General features: G+C 44.7%; 1 protein-coding gene across 1 annotated transcript in view; it reads left to right on the forward strand.

Annotated features, from left to right (window-relative positions):
- Positions 1-16,180, forward strand: part of TG (thyroglobulin) — a gene marked incomplete at its 5' end in the record, with an annotated part of 481,401 nt that overhangs the window by 162,897 nt on the left and 302,324 nt on the right. Inside the window, 5 exons of the mRNA XM_082259019.1 lie at positions 1,082-1,249; positions 4,419-4,538; positions 7,390-7,458; positions 13,683-13,820; positions 14,508-14,684. Of these exons, the coding sequence (XP_082115145.1) occupies positions 1,082-1,249; positions 4,419-4,538; positions 7,390-7,458; positions 13,683-13,820; positions 14,508-14,684 (672 nt within the window). The remainder of the gene's footprint in view (positions 1-1,081; positions 1,250-4,418; positions 4,539-7,389; positions 7,459-13,682; positions 13,821-14,507; positions 14,685-16,180) is intronic.

Consider the following 16,180-nt stretch of genomic DNA (forward strand, 5'->3'; position numbering starts at 1 on the left):
CCAACGTTCTGCTCCATCATGTTTTTATCCATCAAACTTATGACCCAAGCCATGCAAAGCAACAAACTAACTATGACAATTTAAACAAGTGCCTATTCTAGTTACTTACTATGTGATCCACAAGCCTCGTAGAGCAGGCACAAAACTTCCTTTACCTCCCCTGATTGATGCAAACCCTCCTTCTTTTCTGTCTCACACGCTCCCTCTACCAGGCACTGCAGCTCACAGTAGGAGAGTTTCAGCAGCAGAGGCAGTGCTGTCAATCCAGATAGCAATGGGTAGGACTAGGTTTGGTCAGGTGCTGATTGAGGAGCCACAGGCTTATGAATCTGTGAAATAGATATGAGAGCACAGAGACCACTCTGGTGTTGAAATGTCCTCACAATCAGAAGGGTGCAGGTTAGGTCCGTAGTCCCGACAGCTGAAGAAGGCAACCGCACACCAACTTGAGAGTGATAGTAAATGATAAAAACCTTTTATTAAAAATCCATAAAATCCAAAACGACAAACCAGGGACAGGAGGGCAAAAAACAGTTGACGCGTTTCACGAAACTATGTTCGCTTAGACATAACTTAGTCATATGACTAAGCGAACATAGTTTCGTGAAACGCGTCAACTGTTTTTTGCCCTCCTATCCCTAGTTTGTCGTTTTGGATTTTATGGATTTTCAATAAAAGGTTTTTATCATTTACTATCACTCTCAAGTTGGTGTGCGGTTGCCTTCTTCTAATTGTACTTATGAATCTGTGACAGTGTGATAACCATGCCCCATGCAACATCTTCTACTCCTATTGAAGTACAAGCAGACACAGCCTACAAGTGGCAACTCTTCTCTGAATTCAGGAGCAGTGCAGCATTGTTGCCACACCATCACAGGAGGCTGAATTAGGTGAAGTACAGTATATCAATAGATATTTGTGGGATTTTGCAGGACGACCATGAGGAAACTAGAAGTGCAGATGCATCCATTATTAAATGTTGTGTCCTTGAAAATGTCCTTTTTTGTGGAAGGCCAAAGTTCTGCTCCACCATGTGTTTTATCCATCATTTTAATTCGGTTCTCCCTGGTTTATGATGTAGGTACAATTGTTTGTGGATTGCTAAGGTCTCCAACTGTCCTGTTGTGTAATAAGAACGACTGGAGCAGCACGTCACGGTTGGGTGGAGAGGGAATCTGCAGAGGGGTCGCATCTAACAAGCAGAAGAAAATGTTCTCATTCTTCTTAGGAGGACAAGAGTTCACAGGAAGTAAGTTATAAAGTTTGGACTCATTTTAATTCTTTCTTGTGTGACTGAAAGATTTAAAGTCCACCTGACGGTGCTTACTCTGGTTGGATAGATTATGATTGGCATTTCACCTGCTGGAAGGTTAGAAGTCCTCAGGGTCCCAGAAGGAGATTTTTTTCCTCCCTGAAGTACCAGCGGGCTGTGACTGACATTGTTTGATTTATACTGACTTATCCTTATATCATAGCTCCCAACTGTCCCTGATTGATCACATATTTACTGGTCCTTTCCCCTGCTCTCCCTCCTGAAACTTCCATCTGTGTGCCTGCAGCAGCTGCTGGCGGGAAAGGAGAGGAGGGAAGCCAGCAGCGTTGCAAGCAAAAGGGGGCCAGACAGCAGATGGAACGGAGAGAGAAAGATGAGGAGAAGCTGGCTGGGGGGGGGGGGGGGGGGCGGCAGAAGAGCATTGGTGTCTGCAGTTGGACAGTACAGCGAGCCCTCCTACTCATCAGGTGCCGGTGTTCTATCAGTATACCGCTACCTATCAGATTCTGCAACAGGAAGTGACATTTGTACGAGAGCAACTTACTGCGCATGCGCCATGCGTTCCAACATGGCCGCTACGCGTTCCAATAGGTTTCCTAATGTGACAGAACAAGAAGCAGCTTTGGACATCTTCTAACACCCACGCAAGTCTTGAATTTTACATTCATTTTAGCAGTTATCTCACTTTATATACTGAATAACAGTATTACATTTCTATTATTTTTGTAAAATAGTAAATTTAGCGAGAAACCTGCATGTGGTCGCGGTGAAATAGTCCGTATATAAAATGAGTTTACTGCTAAAATTAATGTAAAATCCAAGACTTGCGTGGGTCCCACTGCTTCATGTTCTGTCAGATTAGGAACCCTATTGGAACGCATAGCGGCCATGTTGGAAGGCATGGCGCATGCGCAGTAAGGTCGTCTCGTCTGAACGTCACTCCTGGTTACAGAATCTGATAGGTAGCGATATTCTGATAGAACACCGGGCCCACCTTTTAAACTGATAGGGCCAGGGCCCAGTACAGAAGTTCTGGCTGTACTGCCTTATCTGCAGCCCTGACTGCAGATAAACAGATCGGTGCCGGGACAAGGTCATCTAGAGCCCAGGGCGAGCATGCCAAATAGCGCCCCCCCCCCCCCCCTAGAAAAAAAAATGTCCCTACCTAGAACAAATAGTGCCCTCCAAACAAGCCCAACTAGCACTAATCCCCCTCCCCCCAAAAAAATCCCTTCTTAGCACAAATACCCCCCTCCTCTCCCATATTAGCTTTTCTAGCATAAGCCCCCCAAACCCCAATCCTAGCACATCTCCCTAAATGTCCCCTCTTAGTCCCGGTTCACACTGAGGCGACCTGTGAGGCGACCTGGTCGCCTCACAGGTCGCCTTAGGTTGCCTCCCATAGGGAAGCTGCAGACCCGTTCTAATAGGAGCGACACAAGTTGCTCCGACTTAGAAAAAGGGTCCGGAGCTTCTTTGGGGCGACCAGGAGGCGACCGCCATAGACTTCAATGTTATGAAGTCCGTGGCGGCCGCTCCGAGGTCGTGGCGCGAAGTAGCGTCGCCCCTATGTGAACAGGGCCTAAGAACAATTATTATTATTTTTTTTTTTTTTTTTAAACAACTGAATTTTATTGAGAGTAAAATAAGAATATATAACAAACGCAATGTAGTCCTTCAAGTGAAAGACAGGATATGGCATGAACAGGTAATGTTACAGAGTAATTATGTAGGAAAACACATAGCAGTGTCAAATGCATACGTCATTTCAAACTATAACATGTAATCAAAAATTATCAGCATCATAACAAGAAAATGATTGATAGGGTTCGGCTGAGCCTGTACTGCCAACCTGAACCCGAGGTGACAGAAGGGGGTAGAAGGAAGGAGTGAGAAGAGCGCAAAAACAAAAAAAAAGGTGAGAGGAAAGGGGGGGTACAGAAACAGGGGGATAGAGAGGAGCTTTGGCCGTAATCATTCGATAGGATTCGGTCATTAATCAAATAAAGATATATCACAGTCTCATAAAAAGAAATGATTAGACAAGTTAATTTCTGGCAGACATTCGTACTCTATAATGGTTTGAGAAGGTGAAGTGGTACCAGTTATCCCAAATTTTGTGGTACCTGGAGATTTTGTCTAGAGCAATTCTTACCTCCTGCTGCCCCCAAATCCCCCCTCTAAACACAAATCCCCTCCACCCCAATCTCCTTGTGGTGCCCCCGTACCTCATATGATACCACAGTGCCAGGGGCAGCCGTCCCTTCTGCCCACTCCTTGTCCCGGCCTTGAAACAGATACAACATAAATAGTAGGATTTGTTTAACCACTTGCTACCTGCCCGCGGTCAAATGATGGCGTAGCAGTGCAGCTATTGTTCTGGGACGCCGTCATATGATGGTGCACCAGAACAGCCTCCACCATCAGTGTCCACAATCAGTGCCCATAGTGCTGCCAGTCAGTGCCCATCAGTGCCTGCTTATCTAGGCACTGATGGGCACTGACTGGCAGCACTATGGGCACTGATTGTGGGCACTGATGGTGCTGCCCATCCGTGTCCATCAGTGCCACCCATCTGTGCCCATCTGTGCTGCCCATCAGTGCCACTTCTCAGTGCCCATCAGTGCCACCTATCAGTGCTCATCAGTACCACCTATCAGTGCCCATCAGTGCAGCATATTAGTACCTCCTCATCCGTGCCACCTCATCAGTGCCCATAAGTGCCACCTCATCAGTGCCCATCAGTACAGCCTATCAGTGCCCATCAGCGCACATCAGTGAAGGAGAAAAATTATTTATTTTCAAAATTTTCTTTCTTTTTTTCTTTTTTTTTTTTTAAGAAATAAAAAGCCCAGAGGTGATTAAATACCACCAAAAGAAAGCTTTATTTGTGTGAAAAAAAATGATAAAAATGTCATATGGGTACAGTGTAGCATGACCGCGCAATTGTCATTCAAAATGTGAGAGCGCTGAAAGCTGAAAATTGGCCTGGGCAGGAAGGGGGTGAAAGTGCCCTGTAGGCAAGTGGTTAATCTCTGTGTATCACCTGGGGCCAGTCCCTTCACTGGGTATATTTGAGGGTTTTACAACCACTTTAATTTTACTAAACATTGTGTAGTAAGGAAGACAATTCTTCACTTTGTAGGCTACTCCTTGTTGTCTCAGAGTGTTGGGATGGTGGAGTACAGCACAGAGCTGACCGAGGACATCAAAGAAGAGATCCAGGAACTTTTCACTGCTTTCCAGAGCGTCTTCTTACGCACAGGTAATGTTTGTAGTGCAAATTTGATAACTTTTTTTTTTTATTGCTTTTAAATAAAGTGTTAGCCCATCCAAAAATGATAATTTAGTTACTAGCAGAGCCTGGTGGACGGAGTCAGCCCCTGACTTCTTAAATCTATTGGATACTTCCACAGTGGGATCCCACTACCATTTATTCCTGTCCAGCTAGGAGTTCTGGAAACTCTCACTTACGTTTGCATGTTTTCATTCTCCCTGCTACATTCTCCCTAATATAAAATAAATATAAAATCCATTTAAATTAATACAAAAACGCATGGTGCCGTTCACTTTAAGTATCGGTTCACACTAGTGCATAGGGAAGGGCTTGGTGTCGAACATCAGCTGTTCCCGGGTTCACTGAAAACACAAACAAATGGGGTGCTCGGCGGGAAGTTTGCCCGCCGCACCCGAAAAATAGGAAAGAAAAAAATAACGCTCCCGCGTCTTCACACGCCTCCCGCGTAATGAGCTGTTGGAGCTGTGACAGCTCTTTTATTGGAAAGGGGCGGGGACACCCTTCCTTTTCTGACATCACGAGCAACCCATAATGCACTGCGCTGGTGCAGTGAATAAATTACTTACATAACGTTAGAAGGGGCGGTGCTACCGGGTGTCCCCACCCCTTTCCTATAAAAGAGCTGTCACAGCTCAAACAGCTCATTACGCGGGAGGCGTGTGAAGAGGCGGGAGCGTCTTTTTTTTTTCTTTCTATTTTTCGGGTGTGGCGGGCGACATGATTGACAATGAATTCACATCGGGTGACACTATTTTTTTATTTTTATTTTTTAATAAAGGACGTGTCAAAAACTCGCTTTTGTGTTTTTTTTTTTTTGTACACTTTTTTGGTGAATAGATAGAGGTACGAAGTACCCGATATCCATTCACATGGGGGGGGAGGGATCTGGGGGCCCCCTTGTTAAAGGGGTCTTACAGATTCCGATAAGCCTCCCTATACGCAGACCCCCCACAACCACAGCCCAGGGTTGTCAGGAAGAGACCCTTGTCCCCATCAACATGAGGACAAGGTGCTTTGGGGGACACCCGAAAGCACCCTTTCCATGTTGAGGGCAAGTGGCCTGGTATGGTTCAAGAGGGGGGGTGGGGCGCTCACTCGTTCCCCCCCCCCTCCGATCCTGGCCAGCCAGGCTACTTGCTCAGATAAGGGACTGGTATGGATTTTGGGGGGGGGCACGCGCTTTTTTTCATTTTTTTTTATCTGTATTGCCGGGAGCCAACAATACATTACAGCTGTGAGCAAGTTTAAATTACATTTTTTCTTTATTGCTGCAGCAGGCTCCATACATCGTACAGATGCGCCACTTTACAGGCACATTAAGGGAACCCCCCAGGCACGATATTTAAAGGGATTTTTCATTTTTATTGTTTCACTTTAAGCATTAATAAAATCACTGCTCCTGTAAAAACGAACGTTTTACATTTTTTTTTTTTTGTATTGATGCATGTCCCCCAGGGCAATACCCGGACCCCTATACACTTTTTATGGCAATAACTTGCATATAAGCCTTTAAAATGAGGACTTTTTAATTTTTCATGTTCGTGTCCCATAGACTTTAATAGAGTTTGCATTTTCGCCAGAACTTTTTCTCTGTTTGAGATGTTCTGGTGCGAACTGAATAGGGGGGTGTTCGGCCCATCGATTCCCATCGATTCCAGACATTGCATGTGATTTGCACCGCATTGTGGTGCAGATCACATGCAATGTCTGTGCGATGGGATTTCAGCCATACAGAATGTATGGCTGAAATCGCATCGCATTCGCACAAAAATGGTGCTTTACCCTTTTTTTTGGTTCGCACTGGAATCAGATCACATGGGTTTTTACACCTGCACCATTTCACAGTTCGTACTGCGATCTGCGAACCAGTCCGGGGGGGGGGTTTCATTAACTTTACATTGACACCCCCAGCGATTCGCAGAACTCAGTGTGAACCAATGTGCGATTCCGGTGCGATGCGGGAACCGGCACTGATTTGCAGGGTTTCCCGCATCGCACCAGTGTGAACCGGGACTAAGTGAATCAATAATATGTTACATTAATAATAAGATTCATAAATGCATATCACATTTTAAATAAAGTTAAAGAAAAATGTTAAAATCCAAAAAGATAGCATGGCAAAAAGTCCACAAAACCATAGATTTTTGGCGCTATTATTTTGGACAATAGTTTATTGATCTCATGGACTTTATGTAGTATATGGATTTTTGATCACACATTTTTTTTGTGTTATTTCTGTAGATTTAATTGTTTACAGATTTTATTTTTGCACCAGCACTTTTCTGAACACTTCATGTGTTTTTTGTGGATACATTTATTTTGCACTATGATAGATTTATTTATTTAGATCCGTTCATTTATTTTCATCAAAATTAAGTGGAGAGTGTGTAGCTGTCTTACAAATTCTGCCACCATCCCCTATAAGTGAAACATATGTAAATGTATCAAGTCTGACATAGCAGACGAGAAAGAGCAGGGGATTTTTAAAAAATGTGTCCAAAACAAATTGTATCAACAGACAGTATCTAAAAAATATATGCAGATTTTATTTGACAATATACAAAAAAAAATGCATGATTAAAAATAATTACTTATGTATAGCATAACATAAGTGTTAACTTATAATAATATACCACATATAATTAGGTGGATCGACGTGTTTCGCTCAGGTAATGAGCTTCTTCAGGATCCAACTATAGATATAATCTTCATGGTGTATACCTTATGGTGAATAAACAACGTAATATACAAATCAACACAAGATCTCAATTACAATTAATTTTTTTTTCGGGAAAATAATATTGGTTTTGTGTTGCAGATGTTATGACTGTGACCAATGAGGCGGAGTGTCCGCAGGGGGCTTCCCAGGACAATGCTAATATTACAGGTATCTGTGCTTTTACTGCTTGCACTATTTAGGAATAATGTGTGTATTTTATTGGATTAGTTTACAAATATTTACAGGAAACCACTCACAAGTAATTGGAACATTGACTTTTTGACATGAGGCTTTTGAAGTTGAACACCTGACCCTAACCATAATTTCACTGATCTTTATCTAGTTCTGGACCGGAAGATTTTCCTGCTTAAAGACCAGGCCCTATTTTGTGATGCGGCACTGCGTTATTTTAACGGACAATTGCGTGGTCGTGCCACGCTGTACCCAAATAATATTGATGTCCTTTTTTTTCCCACAAATAGAGCTTTTTTTTTGGCGGTGTTTGATTAGCTGTGCGATTTTTATTTTTTGTGCTATAAACATAAAAACAGTGACAATTCTGAAAAAAAACAAACAGACAATATTTTTCACTTTCTGCTATATAACATTCTAATATATATATATATAAAACATAAAAAATGTAAAAATCCAAATTTAACAATTTTGGCCAATTTGTTTTCTGCTTCATATTTTTGGTAAATAAAAAAATCGCAATAAGCATATTTTGATTGGTTTGGGCAAAAGTTATCGCGTCTACTAACTGCGGGAAAGATTTATGTCATTTTTATAGTTTTTTTATTACTAGTGATGGCGGCGATCTGCGATTTTTTTTGCGGGACTGCGACATTGCGGCGGACAGATCGGACCCCTAACTGACATTTTTGACACTTTTGGGGGGACCAGTGACATTACTACAGTAATCAGTGCTATACCTATGCACTGTAATAATGCCATTGGCAGGGAAGGGGTTAATACTGTTGGTGATCAAGGGGTTAAATGTGACCCTAGGGGAGTAATTCTAACTGTGGGGGGGGGGGGGGCTGGGCTTGTGAAATGACCATAGAGACCTGTGATCCTATATAGAAGGATCAGAGGGGCTCTGTGATCATTCCAGGGAGAAGAGCGGTTGGCTGAGTTTACATCAGCTGTCCGTCCTTCTTTGTCAGTGGGGAGAGATCGAGAGTGTCAGGTGGCAATCTGAGCCGTCTGACACACGTGCCAGCTTCCCCGTTGACGATCGGGAGGGGGAGGGCGCAACCGGTGGCACGCGCTCGCCCCCTAGCTCTTCCCAGGCAAATGACATTCCGATACGTGGTTTTGCCTGGGAGAGCCACTCTGCCGCCGTATATATACAGTATACGGTCGGCAAGTGGTTAAGCGGTATTAAACCCAAAACCAAAAATGTCATATATTGCAGCTTAGTTACCAATCATTAGATGTGGTGGCTGCATTTGTTTTCTTTTTTCAGGCTTTTTCCCTCTGTTTTCACCTGGTGATCTGGCCAGTAACACACCTCCTGTGTTAGAGCACCCCTCCCCTCTGGATGAAGGAGCACAGGGGGCACCTTTGGGCAGCAGCATTTTCAGTCTAGTGAGAGGGGGGTGTTAGATGTATTAGCAGATTTAAATACACTAGAAAACTGAAGACAAACTCCAGCTCACACTTTATAAGCAGTTACAGCAAACAGTTTATTTTTTCCTTTTGGGATAAAGGTTTTAAATAAATACATAAAAGCTGATTGTTGAAAGCACCCCTGTCAGTGGTAAATGGTTTATGTCTCCACCCTCTAACTACTGCATCTGCATGACAGCTTGTGAAAAATAATAGACGTATTAGCTAGATCACCAGTTGAAAATAAGAGAAAGCCTAAAAAGAAAACTAATGCTGCCATCACATCTAAGATATGATAAACTGCGATAAAATAAATGATTGTTTTTGGGATTAATACTGCTTTAATTTTGCATCAAATTTGTTGATCTTTCCCTTTCAAACACTTCATCAAAATTGCCTCCAAATTTCACCTTACAGCACTGCTTAAAACCACCCCATCTCTGTGTGACATGTCACTATGTAAGGCCTACAACAGTGATGGAGAACTTTGGCACCCCAGATGTTTTGGAACTACATTTCCCATGATGCTCATGCACTCTGCAGTGTAGTTGAGCATCATGGGAAATGTAGTTCCAAAACATCTGGGGTGCCAAAGTTCACCATCACTGGCCTACAATGATGGGGGTCAGAGGAAGGAAGCAGCCCACAGTAGGGCACAGAGGTAGCCGGCATTCTACGAAGAGGTAAATGCCAAAGGGGCTGCAGGTCCCTAAAGCTGAACTCTAGCCTCACCTTCAGTTGCAAAGGTTTCCCTCTCCTGGACAGAAATTGCTGACTTCACTGTCACTGCACACTGTGAGCCTCACAATGTGCATTGATTCTTCAGCAACTCAGATAGAGCCTGCCTCATTTTCTGGCTGGAGGACATCCAGCATCTTCTAGCTTCCTCACCAGCCTGAGTGTCCCTGGCCCACCACTTTTATTTTTTGGATTTCAGTTTTTTCAATCATGAAGGCTCAGCAACACATGTGGGTGCTACTTAGGGTGGCTTGCATGCAAATACAGCCTGCCTAGGGACGCCCACTCCTCCAGACATCCACTCATCAAGGCATTTTGGTATTTGCATACCTCCTCCGAAGAACCAACCCACTGCTTGCATCAGGACTGAGGGCTCTTTAGAGGAGTGCTGAGGCAGGGTGCTGTGATATTTCAAAGAAGCTATGTACCAGAGGCGTAACTAGAACCTTCAGGGCCCCGGTGCAAGAAACCATAAGGGGGCCCCCGGACCCCTGGCCGGGGCCCTTCCCTTCAAGCCTGGGGCTCTTCCCACTGATCCTGGGGCCCCTTACTCTTGTGGCCCTTTATTACAGTCCCACAGCGGGACCCTTTCACAAGTTCTGCAGTGTCCCCCTTCCTGTCATCTTGGGGCCTCCCCACGGTGGTGGAATGCCAGGGCCCGGTGGCAAGTGTGACCTTTGCAATCCTGGAAGTTCACCCACTGGTGTCAGTAGTTTTTATTTTTTGGTATTTTATTTTTATTATTTTTTTATCATTTTATTTTATTTTTTTACAATGTCACTGACTATGACTCTGTCCATTCAGAAAAAGGAAGGAGCTGGTAAATTACGTATTTACCGACCCCGTCCTGGTTTTCTATTGTGACACATCCCCTGCAGCAGCCGGCAGGAGTGGAAAGGGAGGAACCTAGCAGCACAGTAGGGGGGGGGGAGACCAGGGTAGCACACAGGGGCCCAGAGACAACAGAACACAAGTGAACTGGATAGGAGTGGCGGCAGGGGCAGCATACAGAGGAACCAATCTCCTCCATTTTCCTCCTGCAGCTACAGAAGGAAAAAGGAGGACAGTGATTTCTCTGCATGCTGCCCCCGCCATCCCTCCTATCCAGGTGTACAGGGGAGCCGCACAGGCCCACTGGAGCATGGGGCCCGGTTGTAATTGCAACCCCTGCAACCCCTGTAGTTAGGCCCCTGCTATGTACATCATCCTGCCAGCCTCTCTAACCAGCCATGACATATCTGCATTACACAGAGAAGCATAGAGGCCCAGTGATGACATCACTTGGTCTAAAATAAGGTATGATGACCTCACTAGGTCTGGGTATGATGACATCACTTGGTCTGAAAATGGAAAGGTTTTATATTAAAATTTCTTCAGCATGTTGATGAGGAGAAAAATGAGGACCGTACCAAACACAAAATTGGTCTTGGGAGCCCAACCACTAAGATGAATAAATGAGGTGGTGCCACCATTCACAATCTTGGTTGGGTGTAACCAGCAAAGCTTACAACAATAAAAAGAAAAGAAACGGTATATACACCCTGAGGCTGAGGACTCCAGGAAGGCAAAATCAAAGTGGATTAAACTTAAGTGCAAATTGGGTGAAGAGTGCGTCTCTGTCAATACAATTCTGGCACCGTTCTCTGGAAATGCAAAAATGTACAGTATAGCCAAGGTCTGGCAGGGAATAGGGAAGGGAAAAGGGGGAGGAAAGGGAAGGGAAGAGGGGAAAAAGCCAGTAAATCCTGGAGATGGGGATTTGAATGTGCCCAAAATATCAAACAAAGGCAAATAAAAATAAATACATTTATTTATAGTACAAAAAGTATACATATAGTACAGATCGGACCCCTAACTGACACTTTTGACACTTTTGGGGGGACCAGTGACTTTACTACAGTGATCAGTGCTAAAAATATGCACTGTTACTGTAATAATGACACTGGCAGGGAAGGGGTTAACACCAGGGGCGATCAAAGGGTTAAATCTGTACCTAGGGGGTGATTCTAACTGTGTGGGGGCCAGACTTGGTTGATGGAAACAGGGCTCCTGTCTTCCGAAATAACAGGAACACAGGAGCCCTATTTCAATCAGTGACAGATGAGTGGTGTTCCATGTTTACAACGGCACACCGCCTTCTGTCAGTCCCTGCAGCGATTGCCGGATTCCAGGCGGTCATTGCGGCCCCTGGACCTGTTGCTTAGCTGCAGGGTTAGAGAGCGGGCACATGATTGCACCGCTGGCGGCGCACGTGCTCGAGACCCGTACCCATACTTCGGTTTGCGCAGGAAAGCCAGCCTGCCGCAGTATATCTGTGGTGACTGGTCTTTAAAGCGGAGTTCCAGCCTCCCCTCTCCCCTCCAAACATTAAAAGTCAGCAGCTACACATACTGTACACATACTGCAGCTGCTGACTTTTAATATTAGGACACTTACCTGTCATGGAGTCCAGCGAAGTCGGCACCGAAGCCGATGTTTCCATCAGCTGTCGGGTGCTGCCGCTGCCATTGCCCGTGAGAGAACCCGGCAGTGAAGCCTTGTGGCTTCACGGGCAGGTCCCTAATGCGCATGCCCGAATCGCTCTGTGAATTCGGATTGGCTCGGCGGCGGGGGAAAATGCTAGGATACTAGGCAGTACAAGGGTGTAAAGGTGTATCTGCTTTGGAAGACCAATGCAGCCCATAGATAAGTCAGTTTATTTTATTTAACCAGCGGGTTGAACAATAAAACTGGGCTGCTTCCTCCATCCACACGTTCAAGGTGAATGGGGGAATCTTCCCCGCTGTGTCATTGGATTGTGACAGGGGGGAGACTTCCCCATCATCAGAATACACTCATAAGCATTGCCTGCAGCGCCGATCGAGTGGAGAAAATCCAACAGGGTGGTTGTACAGAAGTCGATCGGTAGATCAACTTCTGTACCACCACAGTGCCCATTCCTAGATCAACTTCTGTACCACCACAGTGCCCATTCCTAGATCAAATTCTGTACCACCACAGTGCCCATTCCTAGATCAACTTCTGTACCACCACAGTGCCCATTCCTAGATCAAATTCTGTACCACCACAGTGCCCATTCCTAGATCAACTTTTGTACCACCACAGTGCCCATTCCTTGCTGAACTGGCCGGCCTAAATCACCTCTAAGGCTAAGCGTCCTACATGTGTGGATGTTGCTGCATTATGTAAAACTATTAGTTCAGCTTTTTTTACATTTTAGATAGGGGAGCCTCGAGATTGTGAATAATTTAAAAGGGTGCCTTGACAGAAAAAAGGTTGAGAAACACTGGTGTAGACTATATCATTTTTCTTTCTTTGCTATTTTTCTCTTATGAAAGTTGAGGTACCTGGTATGGTTTACAAAGTTACCAATATATTTATGGGATGATGCCAAAGTGAACTTGTTCGAAGATTTTATGATATGTCACATTCCTAAAAATGACTAATGGCGCTTTTCCACTGCATGGAACGGCTGGGTTTGGCTCGGTTTGGCGCTTTTCCACTGCATGGTACGTGTTAGAACGGTTCGGTACGGTTTGTGTTACAGCGGCGCTTTTCCACTACATGGTATGGCTCGCTTAAACAGTACCACCTCGGTTGGGGTTCCAAGCGGGCCGTACCAATACCATATCCCACAATCCTTTGCATGCAGCCTTCATGGTTTGTCACTACTAGCCACTGATTGGTCAGAGAATCGTTGTAATCCCACCCACTTACTACTTTAGTGGAAAAGCAAACTGAGCCGAGTAGAGCCTATACAGTGCTGAAAGGTGCCGACTCGTACCACGCAGTGGAAAAGCAAACTGAGCCGAGCTGGGCCAAGTAGTGCCGAGTGGAGCCGAGCCGGTACTTGCAGTGGAAAAGTGCCATAAGATTACAAGAGCCTCTAGTAATCAAGTTTATATATAATTTAATGGCAGTCTGACCCTCCAGTTACTTACCATTGTCCTACACCAGGGACTCATGGACTCCAACTATCCGTTGCCAAACTGCCCCTTCACTGCCTGCTTTAATAACACACTACCTGTTCTATATCTCTGCAGAGTCTGTACAGGACCTGTTCCTTCCTGTGAACAATAATGAAGTTGTGATAAAGCAAGATATTGTCCTAGCAAACATTGAGTACTGGATTTCCAAAGATCGCTACACACCCCAACAAGCTCACAACTGGTGTCAATCCCGTAAGTAAGACTTCAAGCCACTGGTTTTGTAATATAGATGGTGCATTGAATATTTTAATATATATTGTGATATAGATATTATTACTGCACAATCATTATACATCACTTTAGAGCAGGGCCAAACTTGACCCATCGCAAGATTTTACCTGGCCTGCAGCTAGGGTCACTGGCCTCTCACACAGGTCTTCAGGTCTGACTATGGTCTCTGTTTCTTTCCAGAATCCACAACACCACCCCCCCCCCCAGGTCCCCCCCAATGGTGCGGTCATGGTAGCTCACTGGTTTCTAGGACTGTCTATTTCATAACAAGCAATCATGTGTTAGCCTCGGCATTCACAGGAGGAATGGCAAAAGGTCAAAAAGTTCAAGGGGGCTGAATACTTTCGCAATGCACTGTATATGTGTATAAAAAAAAAAAGATTTTGGGCTGTATTTTGGTCACTGGGTGTATAAAGCTATTATTTATGTATTTTGGTCACTGTGACATAATTGTAGCCTTGCCCATTATAACTCGGATTAGTATGTGAATTTTTGGAGTGCCAGAAGCTAATATTTCAGTGTAAATAGTTCAATCAGCAACCATTAAGTGAGTGTAACTCCAGTGAAACCGGATAGGTTTGTGTTGGATGATAAATGGTTTTACATTCACTGGAAATGGAAAATTGACTTTGTCTGCTTCCTTTGCAGGCTGTAAAGAAGAAGAGTCCTGGTGTCGTCTGGTAGAATTGAGGGACTCGATGAAGGAATTCTTTACGTGTATCGTATACCCGGACACATGGAATTGTAATAACTATACTGACCTCGTTCCAGCTAGTTGTGACATTGTGTTGAACCATATTCCCCAGAGCTTGTATCGCAGGAAAGGTTTGTATCAGGCGCACATAACAGTCTGACTGGGGGGGGGGGGGGGGTGAAATATTCAATATGAATGATACAGATCAGGAGGAATGGCGCAGGAATAAGACAATTTTGTTTTCTCTGAATGGGCACTTAACTTCGGTGGTGCTCCTCTCTCTAGGCAGTAAAAGTTCTCACTGGTTTCAGGGGATGGAATTATATACTTAACACCAGGAACTAGAGATGGGTGTTTTTCCCCATCAGGACTGTAAACTATACTTTCCCCTGAGCTGCGAGGATTATCCAAAATTATTCCCACAGACAGTATTTTTCATTAGACACTGGGAACTGGACACAATACTTCCCACTGGGCACAATACTTCTCACTGGACACAGAGAACTGGACAAAACAATTCTTACTGGGCATCTAGGACTGGGCACAATACTTCCCACTAGGCTCCAGGAATTGGGCACAATACTTCCCACTGGGCATCTAAGACTGGTTCAATACTTCTCCCTGGGCTCCAGGAACTGGGCATAATACTTCCCACTAAGAATCTGACTGAACTGGGCACAACACTGTCCACTGGGTATCTACAACTGGGCACAATACATCTTACTAGGCTGCAGGAACTGGGCACAATACTTCTCACTGGGCATTTACAAGACTACGTCTGTGCACAATACTTCTAAATAGGGACCAGGAACTGGGCACAATACTTCACACCAGGCATCTATGACTGGACACACTATTTCTCACTAGGCTCCAGGAACTGGGCACAATACTTCCTACTTGTGCATCTACAATTGGGCACACTAATTCTCACAAGGCTTCAGCAACTGAGCACAATACTTCCCTCTGGGTATCTAAAACTGGGCATAATACTTCTTAATAGGCACCGAGAATTGGGCACAATACTTCTCACTGGGCACTGAGAACTGGGCAAAACACTTCCCACTGGGCATCTACAACTGGCCATAATACTTCTCATTAGGCTTCAGAAATTGAGCACAATACTTCCCTCTGGGCACAAAGAACTGGGCAAAACATATACCACTGGGCATCTACAACTGTGCACAATACTTCTAAATAGGCACCAAGAGCTGGGAACAATAGTTCTCTCTGGGTACAGAGAACTGGGCAAAACAATTCCCACTGGGCATCTAAGACTGGTTCAATACTTCTTACTGGGTTCCAGGAACTGGGCAAAATACTTCCCATGAGGAATCTGACTGAGCCCAATACATTTCACTAGGTACAGTGAACTGGGCACAACACTGTCCACTAAGCATCTACAACTGGGCACAATACATCTTACTAGGCTCCAGGAACTGGGCACAATACATCTCACTGGGCATCTACAATTGGGCACAATAATTCTCACTAAGGACCAGGAACTGGGCACAATACTTCACACCGGGAATCTATGACTGGACACACTATTTCTCACTAGGCTCCAGCAACTGAGCACAATACTTCCAATTTTGCATCTAGAACTGGGCACAATACTTCTTAATAGGCA

Source organism: Pelophylax lessonae, assembly GCF_965119305.1.
Source record: "Pelophylax lessonae genome assembly, chromosome: 5".
NCBI classification, from domain to species: domain Eukaryota; kingdom Metazoa; phylum Chordata; class Amphibia; order Anura; family Ranidae; genus Pelophylax; species Pelophylax lessonae.